The sequence below is a fragment of the Gymnoscopelus braueri genome (assembly GCF_963280865.1).
Source record: "Gymnoscopelus braueri genome assembly, chromosome: 14".
In the NCBI taxonomy this organism is placed as follows: Eukaryota; Metazoa; Chordata; class Actinopteri; order Myctophiformes; family Myctophidae; genus Gymnoscopelus; species Gymnoscopelus braueri.
In genome coordinates, this window is record NC_137619.1 from 17,884,948 (window position 1) to 17,908,555 (window position 23,608).

General features: G+C 42.8%; 1 protein-coding gene across 1 annotated transcript in view; it reads left to right on the forward strand.

Annotated features, from left to right (window-relative positions):
• Positions 1 to 23,608, forward strand: part of cfap46 (cilia and flagella associated protein 46) — a gene marked incomplete at its 5' end in the record, with an annotated part of 75,397 nt that overhangs the window by 26,336 nt on the left and 25,453 nt on the right. Inside the window, 21 exons of the mRNA XM_080449614.1 lie at positions 339 to 523; positions 1,422 to 1,553; positions 1,796 to 1,958; positions 2,793 to 2,865; positions 3,196 to 3,331; positions 3,808 to 3,991; positions 5,274 to 5,430; positions 5,993 to 6,213; positions 6,328 to 6,471; positions 7,028 to 7,183; positions 7,953 to 8,101; positions 9,329 to 9,427; positions 9,510 to 9,570; positions 11,782 to 11,928; positions 14,157 to 14,360; positions 14,458 to 14,564; positions 15,031 to 15,213; positions 16,305 to 16,455; positions 20,447 to 20,644; positions 21,322 to 21,324; positions 22,559 to 22,747. Of these exons, the coding sequence (XP_080305740.1) occupies positions 339 to 523; positions 1,422 to 1,553; positions 1,796 to 1,958; positions 2,793 to 2,865; positions 3,196 to 3,331; positions 3,808 to 3,991; positions 5,274 to 5,430; positions 5,993 to 6,213; positions 6,328 to 6,471; positions 7,028 to 7,183; positions 7,953 to 8,101; positions 9,329 to 9,427; positions 9,510 to 9,570; positions 11,782 to 11,928; positions 14,157 to 14,360; positions 14,458 to 14,564; positions 15,031 to 15,213; positions 16,305 to 16,455; positions 20,447 to 20,644; positions 21,322 to 21,324; positions 22,559 to 22,747 (3,042 nt within the window). The remainder of the gene's footprint in view (positions 1 to 338; positions 524 to 1,421; positions 1,554 to 1,795; positions 1,959 to 2,792; positions 2,866 to 3,195; positions 3,332 to 3,807; positions 3,992 to 5,273; positions 5,431 to 5,992; positions 6,214 to 6,327; positions 6,472 to 7,027; positions 7,184 to 7,952; positions 8,102 to 9,328; positions 9,428 to 9,509; positions 9,571 to 11,781; positions 11,929 to 14,156; positions 14,361 to 14,457; positions 14,565 to 15,030; positions 15,214 to 16,304; positions 16,456 to 20,446; positions 20,645 to 21,321; positions 21,325 to 22,558; positions 22,748 to 23,608) is intronic.

A 23,608-nucleotide genomic window follows, 5' to 3' on the forward strand; every position in this document is an offset into this window, starting at 1 on the left:
TATACTCCTCTCCCACTCCCTCTACACCTCCTCCCCACTCCCTCTACACCTCCTCCTGGCTCCGTCTATGCCTCCCTCCCTTCATGTCAACCCCTGCATCTCACCCGCCTCCTCCCTCACTCCCTTGCCTTAAATTATTTCCCCTCCTCTCTCTGATGAGAATTCGATTTGAATTCCCAAATTCCCTTCCCTCCTGCCTCGTTTTCTTGTGCCTCCTCCTTCATGCCTCCACACATTCCCCCCCCCCCCCCCGCCGCCCCCTGTCATCCCTTCTTTTCCTCTCTTCCACCTCCCCTCCGCCCCTCTTCCCTGTGTGACATGTTCCCTCCTCGTTAAAGCTGGTGCGCATGGCGTCCGACTGCTTCTGGAGCGATGCGGTGGTGGAACTGCAGGTGTGGGGCCAGCTGGCTGCCTTCTGCCACCGCGCCAAGGAGCTCAGCCTGGTCCTCCTCTGCACCCAGAGTGCTCTGCAGCTGGAGACGGCCGCGGCTCAAAGGCTCAAGGCCGCCGCGCCCTGTGCCCTGTAAGTGTATAGCTGACCCCCCCCGTCAGATTACCGTGACTCATGTTTCAACACCAGGGGTGGAAAAAGTACTCACATTTTTCACTTAAATAAAAGTATCAATACTGCAATGTAGAAATACTCTGTTACAAGCAAAAGCCTGGCATTCTTAATTTACTTGAGTAAAAGTACAAAAGGATTGGTATCAAAGTGTACTTAAAGTACCAAAAGTAGAAAGTACTCATTGTGCAGGATGTCCCATTTCAAGTTTTCAAATGTATAAACATCTTTTGAAAATGGCAGCTCTACAAGCTCACAATGCGTTGCGATGCGACGCATTGTGAGCTTGTAGATCGGCTATTTTCAAATGGCCGAAACGGGCTGAAGTGGTTAATGTATGTTTTGTAATAATAATCAAAATCTACAAAGTAACTAGTAACTAAAGTTTTCAAATAATTGTAGTTTAGTAAAAGTACAATATTTGCCTCTGAGATGTTGTGGAGTCGAAGTAAAAGCATTGGAAATTGGAAATACTCCAAATACCTCAAAATTGTACCTAAGTACAGTACTTACTGTAAGTAAATGTACTTAGTTACTTTACACCACTGTTCAACACCCAGAGAGGCTGTCAAGTGTCAAGATACATACAGAATTTGGTTCGCTCTAACCCCCCTTTTTGGGCTTGTTTCTCATGAGGCCTGTAGTTGATGTCAATGCTGGCTGTGCTTAATGTTGTTGAAAAAGTGGGGGTGGTTGAGATTTTTTCACGTGGTGAAAATGACACCTAGTGCCCATGAGAGAACATTGCGCTCGGTGTCGCATGATGTTAGTTTTTTCTTAAAGTTTGAGACGACCACAATGGCAGAATTGCTCTGAATAACTGATGTACAGATTGATAACCGATAAACTACTGTTCCAGGTACGGTCCGTCTGCAGTGAACGAGATGTTGAGCAGTGCCGCCTGTTTGAGGGGTTTGAGTTTGGTCCATGAGTCTAACGGTGATCCACGCAGTTACACTGATGCTATGAAAGTGCTCCTCTCCAGTGTTAGGTGCTGCTCACTACATAAATTAATACATTTTTCTAGCCTTTGGTATATCCTTGCATGTTTGATAAGCCTGATTTAGACTTTGTTTGCGTGCTGGCATCGCCCACCGAAAATAGCTTATCTACAAGCTCACAATAGCTTATCTACAAGCTTTCAGTGTGCAATACAGCACAAAGACAAATATAAACCAGGCAATACTTTTTGGTTTCTTTCATCATTATTGCAACCATCTCTGCTCCTCTCAGCTATGCAGAGGAAGCTGAGGACCTGGCACTGTGCATGGCGGCGGCCAGACACTACTGGAACACCTGCCTGCCTCTGACACACACCCCAGCTGAGAGATGTCAACTCCAACAGCCCCTTGAGAAGATCCTGAGTGCCCTGACCATCACCGGCAACAAAGACACTGTAATAATGTGTAAAATCCCTGGGGGAGAAAAAAAAGATTTGCACTGTACACAAGTTATCTAATCTCTCTCTGATATACAGTATGTGCTTCTGGACTATGGAAATTCTAACGAATTCTAATGAATGGACGATGGACACTGAACCCCCTATTGGCCATGTTCACACGCCAGCCATTTTTCCTCATACTTGGAGGGTGGGAAACCACGGGAGGGTCAAAGTGACTGTAATATCATCATTTTTTCTTAGTCAACAATGGAATTATCACAAGCACTTTAAATGCCTCAAGGTTTAGTTGCAGAGTGGCGAACATTTAACATGGCGTTACGATTTTGGGCATGTCTTTATAGGTGTCATTCCAAAACAGCAGATCTACAAGATCACAATGCATCGCGATACAACCGTTTATTTTTTTTCACACGTGAAGTAAAAAATGAGTTCAGTCTAGAATTAATATTTTACAGTGGGAGGAATTATTGCCAGCACTTACAGAAATGTCCTTCAGGTAACTTTATTTAATTGGCACAGGTAGCAAATTGAACAACGTACAGTACGCGTTTCAGCACAAAGCCATCCTCACTCCTCCTCAGTCAACGTATAACGTTGAAGAAGACTTTGTACTGAAACACGTACGTTGTTCTGTTTGCCAATTAAATAGAAGCACCTGAAGGACATTTCTGTGAGTGCTGTATTTTCTGTGAGTGCTGTATTTAATTAATCAAGGTCATGCATTGTTCTCACTGTGGTGTATCTACTGTCTCACTGTAAGCACCCACTACCCTATCGAGGTTAAAGGCTCTAACGTGTTGATGCTTTTCTTCTTTTTCTCTCCTATAGAAGCAGGAGGAAGTGAAGTACTTGACAACCCTCTCTACGGTGCCTCCTGGGAGCTCTCAGCCTGAAGCATCAAGTGAGTTTGTAAAGGAACTTCAAATGCTTACATGTATGGCTTTTCAGTGTCTGTGCCTTTTGTCAACGGCTTTATAAATGTGTTATCCCATATACCGCAGCTATAGTTAGAGGGCACAGAGAACGTTATTCCTCCGATGATAGAGAGCTTTGAAGTCTGCAACATTTTGCATGTTGTAATGTACAGTGTTCTGTGCGTCTGCGCAGGCTAGTGAACCCTGAGAAAAGATTGCGTTGGAAACTCATTTTGTGGGCTTTATTTCCTCTGTGTGTGCCCGTGTGTGCCCGTGTGTGTGTGTGTGTGTGTTTTTTTGTATGTGTGCGCGTACAGGTGAAAATGATTTGACCGTTCGAGTCGCAATTTACAGCCTGCTGTTCTACATCCACATGGATAGATCAGACTGGAAAAGTGCGTTGCAGTTGCTGGACAAAGCAATCAGAGACATGCCTCGAACTAGGCACCGTCTGTAAGTACAAAACACACAATAATCTATAATCCATAGCTGAGTGGGTAGAGAGGCCGTCTGGGAATCAGAAGGTCCCTGGTTCACATGAGCTTGTATATCTACTATTTTTGAATAGCCAAAGTGTAAAATCATGCTTTTTTAGCTCAAATCAAAAAATGACACCGATGCGTTCCAGGTCTTAGGATAAACAGATAGATACAAACTTACTGTATAGCAGCAGTTTTAGCATGTGCTTTACAGATTTTCCAAATAATCATATTAACAACCAGCGTTTCCTGCATTGCTTGGTGACGATGACTCCGTTGGTTGACCCCTGTGAATATTTGTATACATTGCATTGTATGCTCAGTCTTTAAATACACAATCCATATTTACTCGCTCTTCATGGCGTATGAAAATGGGCTATAGTATGGCATTGATTTTATCATGTCGTGCGGTCCCACATCATGGCTGTGTTATCCTCTCTGTTGCCCCAGGCTGCTATATAAACACCGCGTGTTGACGCGAGCAAGGCTCGGGGAGAGTGTGTCGATGGACATGCAGAAGTTCAGGGACGAAGGCGAGATCTACTGTTCTGACATGTGGCACCGGGTGGCTCTGTGCGCCCGGGACCTGAGCCAACGGCTGACCTGTTATCAGAACGCTATCACATCTCTGGTGGTAAGAGCTAGATTAACACATTGAGGCCCGAGGTTCCGATTCTGCAAAATGTCTTCTAAATCCTAACGGTTTTCTGAAAAACTTATGTTTCTGTATCGGTGGTTTTCAAACTTTTTCATGTCAAGGACCCCCAAAAGGATATGAATTTGGCAACGGACCCCCATCTCAAAATATTTTGTTCCAGGGACCCCCAGAAGCAAAGATTTGAGTTAATGTTTGCTTTAAAAGAATATATATATATTAAAAGATTTGCACACATTTTAACGATTTTTCTAAAATAGCAGATCTACAAGCTCGTAGCGCGGCACTCAGTGCCGCGCTATGAGCTTGTAGATCTGCTATTTTTGAATAGCCAAAGTGTAAAATAATGCTTTTTAGCTCAAATGAAAAAGTGACACAGATGCGTTCCAGATCTTAACACATTGCATGCCAGTCGCGTAGATCTACGCGAACCTATTTATAGCCGCAGCGTGCCAGTCGCGTAGATCTACGCGAACCGCCGATTCCCATGTTGCCCCAGGTGCACTTTCCGAATTTTTTTGATCCATTTCCGTTTCCGGTTTCCGGTCGGAAACGGAATTATTCGGGTTCCGGTTTTTTCGATCGTATCCGCTTCCTGTCTGGGATCCTGTTTAAAACTCGATTTTCTCTGGTTGTTGTTTTTCTCCTCGCTGATCACTGTTTATGGTTGATCGGCTGTAGCTTCAAGATGGCGGCACGGATTTGGAAACTGTTTTCGCTCGCCGTTTCTCACGGATCCGCTGTGTGTTTAGAACCAAATGAACGCGCACTTTTAACTTATTTAGCGAGGTCTGTGGCGACATGAAAAAAACTAAAAAACAACAATAAAACGCTGGCACTGGTGAGTACATTATGAGATTAAACTCTGGCATGGAATGTGTTAATGGGTTAATAAATAAACTAAATACAATAAAAGAAAATATTTCAATTAATTATTAATTCATCATTAATTCTAAAAAAAATGGAGAATCTACATGTGAGCTTTTAGATATTCCCTATATTCATGTTTTTCTTTTAAGCCATTTGTCAACAGGGGGCCACAGCCAGAGGCTATAGCTATATGGGGGTCCTTGGCATGGAAACGTTTGGAAACCCCTGGACTTTTAGTCTGCTATAGTATGCTTCATCACTATAGTCACTATGGTGAAGGATGTTAAGAAGTCTACATCGCCATCTTGTGGCGCCAACATGTCATTACATGTATTTTGTTTTCTATTGAACTGAAATAGATAATGTTGTTCTATAATGTCCTGTTTTTCAGAATGTTGAGAGTCAGTGGCAGAAGGTAGGCTTTCTGCTGGAGTTTGGAGAGTGGCTTTACAGCCAAAACTTCCCTATAGCCGATACCCAGAACCAGGTCCAGTGGGCCATAGACATTCTTCTACACATGGACACAGCACAGGCAGAGGGAGAAGATGGTTAGTTGCTAAATAGTAAAAATGTATTATTTCATGAGGCCAATGCTTATTGGATTTGCCAATTATGATGGTACACTCTAATTCCCCAGACAAACCTAAAGTGACGCAGGGTAAACATTTGGATAGTTCCCCTAGAGGTAAGCATGGCCGATCTCGAAGAGGTTTCTTTGCAATATGTGTGTGTGTGTGTGTGTGTGTGCGCGTGCGTGCTATATAGACCCAAAGTCCAGTGATAAATATTTAAGGGGAAAAAAAGTCAAAGCTCCTTTGCATTTTGTGTAGAAGAGCTCACTTGTGAGGTACTCACCACCAGCATCCATACTCTGTCTGGAGTACACAAGAAGGATGTAATGCTCTTCCTGTGGCCGTCATGAGGTGCATTGTAATAGAGATGGGAGAAGTTTCTGATTAATCAAGTTTGAGAGCCCAAGAGTCAGAAACGCTGACTGATAAGAGTACAAACAATAAGATTTGAAAACGTAATGCCTGTTGGTAAATAATCAACAGATTCTGCATTAGCAAATATGATTTATTTAAATACATCATATGTTGTGTATTGTAGAGGCCCAGTCTAGTGATGAAGGTGTGATCCCAGTGAAGAGCGAGTCGCTGGTGGGAGTGCAGGGGTCCGTGTTCACGCCAGTGTTTAAACTGAGGGAAGTGAGGCGTCTGGACAGCCTGGTGAGAGCATACACCTTGCTCGCTGTCATGGAGGGCAGGACCTCGCCCCAGTACCAGCTTAACCTGCTCCGAGCCTATACCTTTGTCCTGCAGATATGGAAGGTAAGGGGCACCCAAAACACAACCACCACTTCTTTAGTGCAAAAACATTTTAATGCAGTACTTTGCGAGTTCATATAGAAAAGAAAAGGGCTGTGAGCTCTTGTGTCTCTGCAGGTGTCTATGGCAACGGTGCATGAGGCGTTCAACGAGACGGCGAAGAATCTGCCAGCTCAGAAGTCCCCCTCCTCTGCCTCCAAGAAAGACAAAGGCACAGACAAAGACAAGGGCAAGGGCAAGAAAGCTAAAGACATTCAGCCGGTAGGATGTAGCATCGCTGTTTCCAAATTAATTAATTCACGATCAATAACGAACAATATATCATCCTTTGCTGTTTTCATTTAGTTTAATGTCATTTTAACTTGAAATGTTTCCTCCTCTTGTCCCCATTAATGAATGATGGCACTTGTAGTTTTTAGATGACCAAAGCCATTTCCATTTTTTCCATTTCCATCGATTCAGCTCATGTCTGTGTCAACATGAACCCCTCCTGTACCTCCACAATATTACAGCAATTGCTGTACATTTTTTAGATTTTTTTAAAGAAGTGATTTGCCCAAGAAATGTATAAAAGAAAAAATACAGATTTGAAAGGCTGGTTATAACGTGATTGAGTGTGTGTCTGAAATTGGGACGGCATTCATAATTAGAAACATGTCCACTACAGCTCATTTTCACTGCTCCCTTTCATTATCTGGCTAATTAATATCGACATTGCCCTGTTGCCAGTGTTGGGTATCTGCCACTCTTAATACAGTTTTAATTCAAGCCAATACTAATAACAAATGTTATTTCCTGCTATCATACGCTTGGCCAGCCTCCCCCCACTGATGAGAAACCTAAACGCCAGGAGGAGGTGCTTCCTACCAGCCCAGAGGAGTGGGCCCGCTACGCCTGTCCTGATGAGGCCCGACAGAGTTTCAGAACCAACCGCAGCCCCCACTGTATCAACACACACAGTATCCCCAAGGAGGCATGGCCACCCACACACACACACACACACACACACACACACACACACACACACACACACACACACACACACACACACACACACACACGTGCAATCCCCCCCATTACCCTCGTTACCCTCGCTGTGATCCCAGTCATTCCCTGTGGCAAGGTGTTGTGTTTGGCCCAATTATCCATGCAGCAAAGATTGTATCACTTGGCGACAATCCCAGGGTTGAAAGCTCAGCAGCTGGAAACACCGACCCTGGTGTTGACAAGCCATTTTGTGTGTTAACCCAAAGGGCAGGTGGACGGAAGTGGCAGAAATTACACATTATTCTGTTGAGTTTATATGACTAAAACATCAGTGAGATTCAATCATTTTGTTGTGTAATAATAACTGTTGACCAGTTTATACAGTAGTAAGGCCCATTTTGATAGGGCAGTGGTTCTCAATCGTTTGAATTTCAAGGACCCCCAGACTGGTATGCATTAGGCCACGGACACCTAACTCTGAGAGTGTACACATTTGTACGCTCAGAGTTACAGCCCTGTAAGGGTCCATTTGGTTCCCAACTATGAATTATTTAGCTGGGGACCCCCTAGAACCACCTCAAGTACTCCTGGGGGTCCCCGGACCCCACTTTGAGAACCACTTTGATAGGGGGATACACAGGTCATCATTAACACATTGATACATACAAAGTTCTTTGCAATGTAACAATAATGATTTATAGCACTTCTCCAAGAAAGGTTACACAGTTATATGTTTTTTCCCCATCTGCCGGCAGACTCAGTGCCTGTTCTATCTTGATCTGCTGGCAAAGGAGCTGCAATCACTCTCCCTCACCCACCTCACTCTACCCATTTTGCACCTTGCTGAGATCATTGCTCATGACCTTGTAGACAGGAAAAGCCTCTCTGACCTCTACCGTCTCAGGTAAGAACAAGCCTGCATGAAGTGGTAACTGGCACTGGCTTGATTTACACCTCATTAAACCTTAAAGCTGCACTATATAATAATAATAATAATAATAATAATAAACTTTATTTGTATAGCACCTTTCATGACATGAAATGCAGCTCAAAGTGCTTTACAGAGCAAGAATACAATTACAGTTACAACCAATTTAACAATAAAGCAAAAAAAAAGAAAAGCATAAAACAACATTAAAATAATAGCAAAAGGCAGTGAATCAGGCAATACAGTGAGGACATGGGTAACAATACAGAGATTTAAAAATCAACCAAAGAATCAGCTAAGAGCAAGAGTGAAGAAGTAGGTCTTGAGCTGTGCTTTAAAGCTATCGACAGAGGCTGCCTGTCTTAGGTCCGTTGAAGCAGAATGCTGCTTCACTGTATTATTATTATTTATTTTTTGTCATTGTAGGCACCTCGTGCATGTGCATGTGCATACATATGCACATGCATATGTGCAACATATGCATGTTGGAGTGCACTGCATATGTGCATATGCATGTTGGAGTGCACTGCCCCACAGTTCTGCGTGAAGTCAGTTTAGAGTCTATTTACCCAAGATACTATCTACACAGTCCACAGTCCTGACAAGACAAGTAGTGCTCCTGACATGTCTCAGGATAAATAAACCACCTCTGCTGTCTTCATGCAGTCAACTCAACAATTCGGTTAAAGCATTATACAGTAGCATTGTGTTCATGTGTGTTCTCCCTTTGTTTCTCAAGCTGTTTGCGGATTGAAAATACAGAGCTCGTCCAAGAGCTGCTACTGCTATTGTGCCATACTGATATTTTTCAACCTTAGAGATATACCTCTTCTAGACTAATGTAGCCAGACGTTCATGTTAGTGTTGTGCCAGTCCAAGAAAGTCATCTGGCTCAAGTCGTTTGTCAAGTGGCAGAAAAGGAAAAACAATCAGCAGTGGTATTTCTTCACCCAATACACTTTTTGTTGTGTGCCGTTAATTGCTGTTGTGCCCACATGGGAAACAGAGGGCAGCTATAGGAATAGAAAAACACTATAGCCAACAAGTGGCTGTTACTCTAAAGCAGAAATAAAACACTATATTCTTTGTTGAAACATCCGTTGATTTTGACTACATGTGCTTGTTGTCCTGGCAATTCTAGATGTACTGTGAGTGACTAAATAATAACTGCTTTTGTGTGTTCCGGTTTCCTCACCTGATTAGAATTGTGAGAATCTGTTGTCAGTTGGGTCTAGAGACATCTTCACCGTACCATGGAAAGCTCATGAATCTGAGCAGCATCCAAGAACAAGAGCAAATGAGGTTTGTCTATAAAGGGACTCGAAATTGTTTAGCACTTAGTGCGTTCATGAGCAATGTAATTACATGGTATCCATGATTCCAGGTGCCGCAAAGCCATGGCTCTTCAGCGAGCGAGGAGGGGCTTGGACACTGATGTCAATGAGGTCAGTCCGCTTCAGAGAAAATGTACTGACGTAAATGACCATACCATTGACTCACAGCACACAGTACTTGGCATTACTGTGAAGCATTTCCCAAAGCTTACTGTGTTTTACTTTTTCTTTCAAGGAAGCCATTGTTTTCCATTCATTGCATTATAGAATGAAATTCAACTTGCAGAGACCTCTGCAAGTTGAATTTATGATGATTTCAATCCTCATCATTTGAATAATGATTTATGAACAACATTCTTATGTTCAGGACTCATTAATGGTGAAATAATTATAATTTGGAGAAAAATAGAATAAGGCAGATTTATCACCTGAAAGTTTGAATAAAAAAATGGCAAAATCTTGCAATTACTCCAAAATCTCACAAATGGCGGTATGCTTTGGAAAATGGTAAGCATTTATTTCAATTACAGTACAGTGAATCATTGTCAGTGGGATAAACACGCCAGACCACATGATATGGTTGTATGTAATTGCTTTTCACGCTACACATGTCCCCTATCCCTCATGTGATTAACGAGACACATCAAACGTAATGGAACATAATGGGACAAATTCAAAGCATGTTTTTTTGCTCTCAACACAGTCTGGCCAGTGTGGGTCTGGAGAGAACGGCTGTTGATAATGTCTCTGCACTGCAGCAGCCATTCAACCTCACACCTCAGCAGCATAGCATGTTGCTATCCTAGCAACAGTACACAGTAAAATCCCCCCCAAAAAATCCAAATGTACACTCTGAGTTAATTTAATCACTGAAAATGTTACTGTGAATACTGTATCCTAGCTACTGTAGCTGTATCACACTGCAACATCAAGTCTAGCTTGACTGGTTACAAAGGTAAGAGGCATCATTCTGGTACCTTGGTGCAACAAGTTTTAATCGTTTTCACTGTCCTTATTGATTAAATCTGAGAAGAAAAAAAACGTTGAATGATTATAAAAAAGAGACCAGCGTACACAGACAGAGCGATTTGGTCCATCCCACTCTCACTGGTGTATATTTTTTAGGGGTCCCTTTCCCTGTAACAGAACCCTCTATCCCCTCCGAAAGATCGTAATGAGTTTTACTATTGCCGAGAAATATATGACACTAGAAATGAAGGAGCCTTTACTTAATCTTGGTTTTATTATAGTGGTGAGCATGATTGGCAAGCACCCACCAATAATGGCTGTAGGGATTTATGACCTAACTGCTATTTTATAAAGTGACGGCAATAAAATTCTATTATATCAGGTTCATGGGAGTTTAATTAGTTGTGCCTTTAAAGTATGGACGACTTTCTTCACTGGTGTCAATCTTGTGAAATGACTAAAATTACTTTTTTTCCTCAAATTTATTATAGTTAATGAGGATTGTTAATAGCTTTTTCTTTAAACATCAATATATCTTTTGCTCAACCTTGATTTTATGTTCAAATCCCATTAACAAAGAGTTATCCTGTTCTTTATGTCATGTAGTGTTTGTGGTCTTGTGAATTCACCCCTATACTTTGTCTACAAGCTCACAACACGTCACAAAGCGACATGTTGTGAGCTTGTAGATCAGCTATTTTCGCCAAATGTTCCTATATGAGAATAGCCCAGAATAGGGATGCTTGGGTTCAAGTGGTTAAATACTCCAGTGTCCGGTTGATATTGACAGATTAATAAATAGTACAGGTTGATGCCTGCAACCAGTGGCTGCGCACTTACAGCCGACAGCAAACCACACAACACTGCCACACATGTAATTGAATTTGTCTTGCACCGAAAGCTCAATTCATGGTGTTTGCACAGCAGTGTTGTATTGTGTATTTGTTTTGATGTATTGTGTTACAAGCACGCCACGCGTTGTGTAGCGTTGAGTTGTGAGCTTGTAAATATGCTATATAAAAACTAGTATTTTCGACAGAATGTCCGACATGCCCAGAATAGGGCACGCTAGTGTTCAAGTGTTTAAAATACTCCAGTTTAACAGGTTAATAAGGATTACAGGTTGCTGCACCTGTGACTCCCGAGTCCCCACTTACTTCTGACAGCAAACCACACACCACCGCCACACTATCCTTGAATGTAGATTCAAATTCAATTGAATTTGTCTTTCACCGAAAGCTCAACGATTCATGGTGTTTTCACAGCAGTGTTGTGTTGGTGTTTGTTTTGATATATTGTGTTTTTGATTGAACTGAAAATGAATTTTCCACAACCCTGTTGTTTTCACTGAAGGAGGTGGACCACCTGGGTGGCTCTGGCCGGCAGAATGCTGAGGTGTGTGCTCATGGCATCTGGCTGGACAAGGCTGAAGTTTGTCTCAGCATGGGGCTCTATCAGCATGCCAGGCAGCTACTGGCAGAGGCCCATCTGGTGGCTGTGGTGAGTTGAATCAGCAGGGGACCGTGACAGGATTGTCTTGTGTAGTATTCATGCACTCTGGTGGTTCTGTCGTGAAACCTCACTTAAGAATAGGATCTTCTGTCAAATCCTGCCGTTTGTCTGTGTGGATTGGGAGGGATCAGATGTTATTTTAATAGTATCTGTGGTGGAGAGCTGGGAAAAGTAGCTGATTCACTTACAATAGTGTCTTACTGTGGGTCTTCTGAGAGTACCACAAGGGTGTGACTTACCTAGTCTCGCGTAGTCAGACGATCAGAGATCTCCGTTTACTGATACGTCTGGTGACATCTAAATTCAATGGTAAAAACAATTCCGATTTTTTTTTTAACAGTCACAGAACCAATTCAAAGACTTCAGGGCTGTCCTTCATATTGGGATGGTATCAGTATTGGTTTTCAAAGCAGTGCTGGTTTTCGTCCTAGTCCAAATGAGCGTCTTCTCTGCAGCGTTGCTGCTCCAGTCTTCCACATCAGCTTTCATTGATTTCCACTGTAGCAAACTTTGCTTCTTGGAAATAATGTATTATTTTCGCATACTGTAGGCTCAAAGTAAGAATCACACGTGGAAATAAGGAGAACGGGATAAAAGTCAGAACATTGCGGTAATGTCCGAACTACTTGTGGTTGCGTTTTTCCACTAAGGCTTATGCATGAAACAGCTGTCCCTCTGCCACTCAGTCAGTCTGCTAATCACCATGAGCAGTGGAATTCCATCTCCTTTATTAGACTCCTTAGAGTCAGGTAACGTAACCTAGGTACCCCTACAACCCTGCCACCGATGTACTAACCAGTACCAAAGGAAAATCTAGTCGTAACATCAGATTTACAACCTCTTTGTCATTAAATTGTGAAGTGACCTGGATTGGAACGTAACAACAGTATGTGGTGAACCTTACGTTATATATATATATACTATCTTTATCAGACAGGTTTTAATTTAAAACACACACTATGATATACAGTATCTGTTCACTAGTATCTATCTATCTATCATTCAGAAATCTGATGACAAGGCTCTCTCTCTGCATCTTCAGGAATGCAGCGCAATGGATTTGTAAGATTTGTGTGTATGTTAGAGGGAGGTGGGGTTTCTTGATGCTTTATTACTCTATTTTAGCCTGTCTATGAAGCAGTTACTGCACCGCTTCTTACTTAACTCTTTAACACCTTTACCGCCGGGCCCGTAGTTCTACGGGCCGTTAAATCCAACGGTTAAGCGCCGAGCCCGTAGTCCTACGGGCTGCGGTCTTTTCGCGCATGCGCGGTCCGGGTGCACTTTCGGAATTTTTTTGATCCACTTCCGTTTCCGGTTTGATGACAGGAAATAGAATTATTTGGGATCCGGTTTTCACGATCACGCCCGCTCCCATTCTACAGACGAAACTGAAACTCAATTCTCTTCCTGTAGTTTTTTCTCCTCGCATTTCACTGTTTAACGTAATCCGCTCTAACTCAAACATGGATGCCCCGTTTGACACGTGGTTTTCACTGGGAGATACAGGGAGATCTCGCGGATGTAAACAGACTGTGTAGCGCTCAATCTTAAGGATTTTAACAAGATCTATGGCGACATTAAAAAAACAAAAAAACAACAAAAACACCTTGGCACTGGTGAGTACATTATGAGATTAACCTCTGGCGGTGGATGTGTTAAGACCGGGAGCGTATCTGTGTGTGTCATTTTAAGATTTCTTTGGCTATTCAAAAATAGCAGATCTACAAGCTCATAGTGGGGCACCGAGTGCCGCGCTATGAGCTCGTAGATCTGTTATTTTTGAAAAATCGTTAAAAATGTTTGCAAATCTTTGAATACCGTATGTTTTTTAAAGCGAACATTTGTAGCTCAAATCTTATTGCTTCTGGGGGATTCTACAAATGTCTTCTATATCCTGACTGTTATTTCTATTTAAATACTTATGTTGCTATAATATCAGTGGTTCTCAAACTTTTTTTCATGTCAAGGACCCCCAAAAATGTCCACGGAGCCCCCCCATCTCAAAATATTTTTTTCCAGGGACCCCCAGAAGCAAAGATTTGATTTGAAAATGTATATATATTTTCAAAGATTTGCACACATTTTCACGATTTTCTTTTTCAAAAATCGCAGATCTACAAGCTTGTAGATCTGCTATTTTTGATCAGCCAAAGAAATCTAAACATGACACAGATTCTTTCCCCGGTCTTAATGGGTCAATCCCCGCCATTCAGGAGCTGGGGGATCAGGTCGCTGTGGCGAGGACCCTGCTCAGCCTGGCCAGGCTGGCGTGTGAAGAGCAGAACCATGCCCAGGCCCTGCTGTTGCTGGAGAAGGCCCAAGAACTCAGCGGGGATGAGGAGTTCTGGTACCGCCTCACTCTCACCAGGGTCAAAGCCACCGTGGGCCAGAGAGGCCAGGATCATGCACACGGCAAGGTCTGCAACCGCCTTACAAGACTTACAATTTACTGTATTTGCAATGCGTTTAATGCTGCTTATTCTTCACGGTTATCTTCGTCAATTTCCTCTTCAGATCGATGAGATCATAAAGCAGGGCTGCACTACTCTGAATTCAGCTCTGGAGCTGCGGCCGAACCGAGCTGCAGCGATCAGATTCCTAATCATGTCACTAGAAACTAGGTACAGTATAGTTCAATGTCCCTTCTCTCTCTCTCTCTCTCTCTCTCTCTCTCTGTCTCTGTCTCTCTGTCTCTCTGTCTCTGTCTCTCTCTGTGTCTCTCTCTGTCTCTCTCTCTGTGTCTCTCTGACATTTGGGCTAAAAGGGTAACACAAAAAAAGTCCGAGGGACTTCTTTCCATTGTGGTTAACAAGGTTTGATCTCCACAGGGAGCACCTATGCCAAATGTATGCACTCATGGTACTTTGGATAAAAGCCTGGTTGAGAATCACTGGTAGCTAGCGGTGAAAAATCTTCTCTTACGGGGGTCCCTGGCATATCTTTTGAAATGGGGGTCTGCGGGCTAATAAGTGTCAATTTGGGGGTCCTTGATATGAAAAAGTTTGAGAACCACTGCTGTAGATGATGGGTTATGCAATGACTAAGCCAGGCCTCTAGATGTCACCGCTGTGCTATGTTGTCTTCCAGAGGTGCTGTGGAACAGTTACATGCAGGTGGTCTTCTTGAACCAGGGGAGGCCCTCTCTACCCAGACAGTTCAGAGGCTCATGTCAACATGTGACACCCTCAGAGAGTGTGCCAGTGGGTTTATTCGACTTGGCTACAGAGAACAGGCAGCAGAGGCACATCTGGAGCATGCACAGGCTCTAAGGTTAGTATGTTGTACACTGTAGAATCCTGCGTGTTAATGTAGCTCTGACTAGTGTACAAATGTAACCAAATGGACCCGTCCATTGTATCAGTACGTAGATTCGCTGAAGATCATAACCTAGAGGATCTGGCCTGGTTACTATTGTAACGTTGTGCTCTGAATCACTTTGAAGGACTAGGGCTGTCACTTATATCAAATAGTTGATATAAGTTATGTTAAGTCACTCTAGATAACAGACTCTGTTTATGACATACATTGTAAAATGTACTGCACTCAATTCCAACCAGTTTCAGAAAGCATTTACACACATTTTCTATGGTTGGAATTGTTAGAGTGTGTATGAAATTAGTTATCAGGCTGACAATCTGGATGACACCGTCCGTAGTCATCCACCCATTCCATTTACAGGCTCAAACCAATGTTAAAAATGATTTTGGTCTATTTATTGTACCAAGGTTTGACTCACGCAGACTGCCTGCATGAGTCTCCTGGGCTCACTTTCACCCTTTTGAGTTAAATGCACACTTATTGCGAACGCGGAAGGAGGCGCGGCGCGGCGAAGGCCTCCGACCAAGTGGAGCTTACTATGTAACCCTGCTCAGGTTGTGTGTCTGTGTGTCTGTGTTCATGCCCTCATGTGACTCACATGCGTGCACTGCCTGTAAGCAGCCACCTGAGTGCGCCAGAGTGCAGGAATTTAGACAATGCTCTGCTTACAATGCACAACAGCCTACACACACACACACACACACACACACACACACACACACACACACACACACACACACACACACACACACACACACACACACACACACACACACACACACACACACACACACACACACACACAATGTCAATGTTCTCTCCCCATCACGGTGAAATAACACGGATTACAAGTCCGTAAATACACAATATTTTCAAGCTGCGTTCGCTTCCAGCGTTCGCGCGTTTTACTTGTGGACAGGACAGGGCATATCACGGCATGCCATCACTCACTTGATCATGCTTTTTTTTTTGCTTTTCTCTTTCACTTTGTCTCTGTCAGCCTCCTTCAGTCTCCTTACTGACTTGTATGTATTGCTCCTCAGAATCCTGGCCAAGCACAGTGCTAACATAGAGAGGAAACGGCGCCACCTGTTGGATGCCTTCTACCAAATGCAGTTTGCCGTCTCCGAACAGGAACACGTGGTGCTTAACACCCAGAATCTACTGCCTGCTCCTGCTAATTCACGGGCGGAGGTAAACACCAAACACATGCTCCCAAGACCTGGCAACGATGGTGACTTCACTGTCGTATGCCAGTGTTGAGTGGCACAAATTCAGTTTGTATATCGGCTATTTTTGCTATTTAAAAAAAAAATTACATAATTTTCTCCGAAATAAGGGTGGCCAGGTTGAAAGTGGTTAACTACACATTTCATCTGTCAGAGATCCTTCTGTTCCTTCATTTATTTGTAACCACTTAAACCCCGTATACTTTGTAGAGTCCCCCTCCTTTTTTCCCTCTACACCAAATCACTCCCCTGAAAATAGCCAATCTACAAGCATTGAGTTGCAACGTGTTGTTAGATTGCAGATCTATTTTCGCTGATTGTTCGCCCCAGAATCGGAACACTATAGGTTTTGGGCATTTTATGCTTTAATAATTCAGGACAGTGAACAGAGAGACAGGAAACGAGGGATTGGGTGGGGGGGTGGGGGGGTGGGGGTGACAAGCAATGAAGTGATTCAGGTCGGATTTGAACTGAGGGTAGCTGTGAGAAGGACTATAGCCTTATTTATATGTGTTGTCTTCCTAGGCCCACTTAAACTTCAGTTCTAAACGTGTACATAAGTATATGTAACCTATCCATTCAGAACTGCTCACATACTTTGCACTATTGCATCATGTGGATATGTAATGTTCAGATCCATATGCTTTCAGAATACGTGCACAAATATGAATGATATGAATGCAGAGAACAGAGAGAAATATCCGTACACATATTGAACATAATGGGCCTTTATTAGTGCCTTGAGCTGTCAATAACCACTGCTCTACTGACGTTTTCTTTAGGTGTTGATCGACAATTACCGGTTCCAAAAATAGGGACAAAAAAAGCATGTGTTGGGGGAAAGCAGCAGCAAACATTCCATGCCTTATAGACTCTTCTTTTAATTGGAGAGGAAATCACATTTGCTTCTTGGCGGAGATGAGGGCATGCAGATGGCAACATTTTGTGATCCTATTTAAAGGGAAAGGAGATTTGTTTGTGAAAAAAAAAGCCCATATATAGCTGGCTGTCAGAAATGACAGCCTTGATCTTACGGTATGCCTCAGCCCTTCGGTGCAAAGCCGCCAGCATGATAGTTAAGTCATACTCAACTTTGCTATTTGAATGAATTTAAGTATTCTTTCTTTCTTTTAGAGGATATTAATTTGATCAAAAGTCATACTGCATGCCATTATTCAAAATGTAATAACGTGTCAATAAATGGGCAGCCATTTCTGAGTGGGTAGAGAGGCCATCTTTTTCATGTCAAGGACCCCCAAATTCACACTTATTAGTCCACGGACCCCCATTTGAAAAGATATGCCAAGGACCCCATAAGAGTAAGATTTTTACAGTTCTAGCAGTGATTTTCAACCATTTAAATTTCAAGGACCCTCAGTTTGACATGCATTAGGCTACAGACTCCCATTTAATGGCATTTCTATCTCTGGGACCCCAATTTATATTGAATTATCAATGTTAATTTAACTGAGAGTGTACAAATGGAACCAAATGGACCCTAACGGGTCCATTTGGTTCCATTTGTACACTCTCAGAGTTACAGACCCATAAGGGTCCTTTTGGTTCCTAACTACCATTTAGCTGGGTACCCCCTGGAGCTCCCTCAAGGACCCCTGGGGGTCCCCGGACCCCACTTTGAGAACCAATGGTCTACAGTGCGTGTTTGCTCGTCCCTGAGCAATAATATCGATAGTAATTTGGTCTGTTGTGGTATTTGTCACTGTATATTTGCCCGTACAGTGAAATGAGGTATCTGCATTTAACCCTTAAGTATCAGGAGCAGTGGGTGCTACGGGGGCAGCAGCGCCTCAGGGAACATTTAGCGGCAGGCACACCACTTTGACACGTAGAGACCAAGGCTGGGACACAAACCGGGGACCTTCTTCTGTTTCCCAGGCGGCCTCTTTAGTCTTTACCCACTCAGCTACAGCCGCCCTTACACACTCAACCAACCCCACAGCTCCCCCATGTGCTCATCAGAGTTTTGAGTCAGCCGTCTGCTGGTTGAAGCAGTGAAAGCAATTCTCCCCTCTTCTAGGGACTAGAAAATAATACTGCCTTTCCCTAAATCTCCACTAAGCTACCTCACTGAGGTTGTTAAGCATCACTGTTCCAAATCTGGTGTTCACCATTTCATGTCACGAATCAGACAAATTAGGGGGGTGTTCTTGTCTGTGTGTACTTTTAGTTGTTTTTGTGCTCGCGTGTGTGTGCGCGTGTGTGTGTGCGTGAGTGTGTGTGTGTGTGTGCGCGTGTGTGTGTGTGTGCGTGAGTGCATAAGCGTGTTTGTGCGTGCGCCGTGTGTGTATATTTTGGCCAGCCCCAGGTCTTAAGCCATGGTTTAACCGTTTCAATCCGGGAACGCATCTGTCATTTTAGATTTCTTTGGCTATTCAAAAATCTTGAAAATCTTTGAATATATATACGGTATATATATATATTTTTTTTAAACAACATTTTTATCCCACAATTTTGTAACCCTATTTTTTACACCCAGTGCCAATTGTCTATGTAATCCTGGGCACTACCTTCCCTCTTCCAACCTAGGGAGGCCAGGGCCGAGCTCATGCCTCCTTCAATGCATGAGAGCCAACTGACCTTCTTATCACCTGACAGGGGAGAGTTTCCCCGGTTGGACGTAGCGCGTGGAAGGAACACGTTATTCGAACCAGTTCCTTTCCCCTCCATCAGGCGCCCCGGCTGGCCAGGGGGAGGCAGTATAGTGACCAGGATTACCGCATGTTTTTGTGAGGGTACCTACCCTAGGGAGCACGGAGAGAACATGCAAACTCCACACAGAGTTGAATATATATATTTTTAAAGCGAACATTTGTAAAAACATTTAGTTCCAGGGACCTCCAGAAGCAAAGATTTGAGTTACAAATGTCCGCTTAAAAAAGAAGAGAATCAAATATTTGCACACATTTTCATGATTTAAAAAAAAATAGCAGATCTACAAGCTCATAGCTCGGCACTCGGTGCCGCGCTATGAGCCCGTAGATCTGCTATTTTTGAATAGCCCAAAGGAATCTAAAATTACACGGATGCGTCCCCGGATTGAATGGGTTAACAATGTCCATGAAGAAACTATTAGCTTGCCAGCAACAGATGGGTGAGATGACCGTGTTCTCCTTCCTCATTGACCAAGCTACACTGCAGATCCAAGAACTGTTGTGCCAGAAAACGCCTAGCTGGCCCTGGCGCTTGCGGCCATTTTGAATTGTAACATTAATCTAATCACCAGCAATTAACCGTTGATTGAAAAACTACCAGCTGTGAATCCATGTGGAATCTTGTTTAGTGCACAATAAAATCCTCAGTGTACAAATGTAACCAAAAGAACCTGTAAGGATGCATCATGTATTGACTAGATTTTTATAGTTACAAAGTGCTTTTTGAGACGAGGCAGTAAGAAATGCCTGACAGTATACAATGTTAAGAATGTTAAATGAAATAATTTCATTCAATAATCTTTTTTTTATTTTTTATGATAGACTTTTTTTTTTATATATAATAATATATAATATATATAATATATATATTCAATGTAATTTCAAGTTTGTCATTTAATGGAAAAGCAGAAAATGAATATTTATGACGTCTTTAGTCTAGGTTTGCCAGAAGATCAGAGATATCCGCTTCAAAAGACCTTTTTGATTTTAAATATCCTCATAATGTATTAGTGCCATGCGCTCTAGAAATGTGTATTTTCTGTGAGACCTCTTTGAGACCACTCAGTATTTATCGTCTGTGAGAACATAATGTGTGCGTGTATGTGTGTGGTGTACTTGTGGGGTGTGTGCGCGTTGTGCATGCATATATGTTTGTGAGTACACAGTAATGTTTGCATGTAAGCGCATGTGAAAGAGTGTGTGCTTGTACAACAACATTTGTATATGCGTGCATCTGCCCATGTATCTTCCTTACACTAGCGTGTGTTTTCTGTTCTGTGCTAGAGTCCTAGTATCACGCTGGCAGCCAGGCGGAAGCTGCAGCGTCTGCGTCTGTCTCTGGCAGAGCTGTGCCTCGCCATGCTGGAGCTGTTATGTGCCGAGCAGACCAGCCACACCCTGGCACGGAAACGGAAGTCCTCTGTTGAGATGGTACTGGACGACTTTACGCGGTCCACACCTGACCCCAACTCCATAGAACAGGTTAGACGGTTGCCTGCGAAATTTAAACTGGGATTCATTTTTGGTGTGTGTGCTGGTTTTAAATCTACAATCCCTACGTTTTTATGTCCGTTGTGTCCCTCGTACGATAGAGAGAGGCAATGATTTCGAACTACAATAGTGATCGCGTTGTATCTTGTGTCGATTCCAGTGCGCTCTACGGGTGCACTCTACTTCAAATAACTTTGTTGACATTTTAAACCATTGGTTGTCCTTTGTCCTATCCGACACCTGGGTCAAAATTTCTCAATGCAAGAGTAGGTAGACTTATCTCCAACAACTGCAGATGTGCTAATTATATTGTATCTAAATGCTCTACCATACAGATTAGTTAATTAAAATATCCAGATTGTAACTTTATATGTGCGTACTGCAGTGGCCCTAACTGAGACATCCCCTCCCACAGTGGTACATTTGCAATGTGCAGATGGGAGCACAACAACTAAATTGGGGAACAAAAGGATAAACTCCGATTTGCATCAATTGCTTTGAATTGAAAATTGGCCATTGAATTACGAAAGATGAACTTGCAGGGACAGTGTTCAACGCAAAACATAAAAAGCACCTCGTGTCTTTCTTCCAAGTAATGAATAGTGAAGCAGCTCATAATCGTTCCATTCTGTCTCTCTTTCACGCTCTCCCTCTCTTTCTGTCACCAGAACGTAATCAATACAGGCTCATTGTAAGAGTACAGTACACTATAAAATCCTGAGTGTAAATTTCACTCAGAGTTTAGAGGGTCCAAAGCCATACAGTAGTTAAATCAACACTCAGGATTTTACTGAGTACTCATTCCATCATGTTACTGTATTTCCACAGGTCTTCAATAATGCAGCGACTTGTACAATACGATGAGAAAGAAATCTGCTGATGTTGTTATGACATTTGGGGGGAATTTGCTGCTGAAATAAGATTCTCTTCAGCCAAGAGCTTAACATCAGTCAGTGTTCTTTTGAATTCAGAGATGTTTATATATTTATATGCTTTTCCCAACATTGGTGTGTCTCAACAAAGGGAATGAACTCTTTCTCATGCTATTCATCAAAAATGTGGAATGCCCTACCGAAAAGAGTAGAGGAGTGTAAAACCCTACTCACCTTCAAAACTGCCCTAAAGATACACCTTCAGGAGGCTGCAATTCGAAAATGTCCCCTGTCTAAGTTAGACAGGGGACACTTAACCTACCCCCCCTACCCCCCCCTTTTTCTTTTTCTTCTTTTGTACATTTTTTTTCACTTATCATACCAGTAACCTGTAAGCTGATTGTATGACTTTCTGTATAGTAGTGTGTATATCTGTCTGTCTCTTATATGACATCATGATTTGTGTGCATGGGGATCTCATCTTAAACAAGCTTAGTGCTTAGTGAGACTCCCAGTTTAGTAGACCTTGTATTGTGAATTTGTACTTCCATGTACTGATGTTCTCATGTCTTACTAAATAAAGTACATCAATCAATCAATCAATCAATCCACATGCTTGCTTGCATGTGGAATGCTGCAGCAGTTCCACATGAACCCATTAAGAACGGGAACGCATGTGTCATTTTAGATTTATTTGGCTATTCAAAAATAGCAGATATACAAGCTCATAGCGTGGGACCAAGTGCCGTGCTACAAGCTTGTAGACCTGATATTTTTGAAAAATGTTGCAAATCTTTGAATATATATATTTTAAAGCGAATATTTGTAACTCAAATCTTCGCTTCTGGGTGTCCCTGGAACAAAATATTTTGAGATGTGGGGTCCGCGCCCAAATACACATCATTTTGGGGGTCCTTGACATGAAAAAGTTTGAGAACCACTGATATTATAGCAACATAGGTTTAAAAAAAAGGAAAAAAACTGTTAAAACATTTAACTTTTATAATGGGTTAAACCATGTGTCCTTGTGCAGGAATGGGTGTGTGTAGGCAAGACTTTGGGACAGGTGACCATGGGGCACCTGGCTGCAACTTGCTTTCCGTCCCTGGACAGTGTGGAGACCAGAGCGCGCTGCCTGGCCCTGACAGGGAAGTGCCTGAGGCTGCAGGCTGCACTGAAGGACCCCATCCTTCCCTCTGCTCTCTGGGACAGACACAGCCAGGTATGCAACACAAATAACCAACGCATAACCTCACATAGACACACATAAGCACAACACAAACATAATATACAATATACGCGCAGATGCAAGCAACCCGGAAAGAGAGACAACTAGAAAAAGTGCTCCTCGGAGCACAAGTCTCCGCCAGGTCAGGTAGGTTATTATGGCCTCCTGGTGGCGCTATAATAGGCCAATGTGAAAAGGGTGCCATTTCTTCTTAGGCCTTTCACGGCAATCGGACACTGCATTCATGATTTGAGGCATTTTGTTCCAAAAATGTGGTTTGCTAAATTAGACCAGCTGGTGACGCTATAACAGGCCAATGTGAAAAGGGTGGCATTTCTTCCTCGGCCTAGTGGGAATGTGTGTGCAAAATGTCATGGAAATCGCACACTGCGTTCATGATTTGAGGAATTTTGTTCAAAACGGACCTATCCTGCAAACTTTAGAAGCCAATGTTAGCCAAGTAGGATAGAATATGAAATATCGGACACGTCCATCTTGAACACATGACTATAGAGATACTGTTTACCGATTTGCGTGATTTTTGAACAGAATCTGAAGGAGTAAGAGCAAGAAATGTGTTTTACGAAACTCAGCCTCCTGGTGGCGCTCTAAAAGGCATATGTGAAAAATGCAGGGCAAAGGTTTTTCCTTGGCCTCTAAGGAGTGTGCATGCAAAGTTGCACGCAGATCAGTGCAGTTATAGCTAAAAACGTCAATCGGCCTGTTATAGCGCCACCATGAGGCTGATTTGAAAGTTTTCAAGTGACATTTCTTCCTGGGCCAAGTGGGAATGTACGTGGAAAATTGCACGGAAAGTGCATGCTGCGTTCATGATTTGAGGCATTTTGTTCAAAA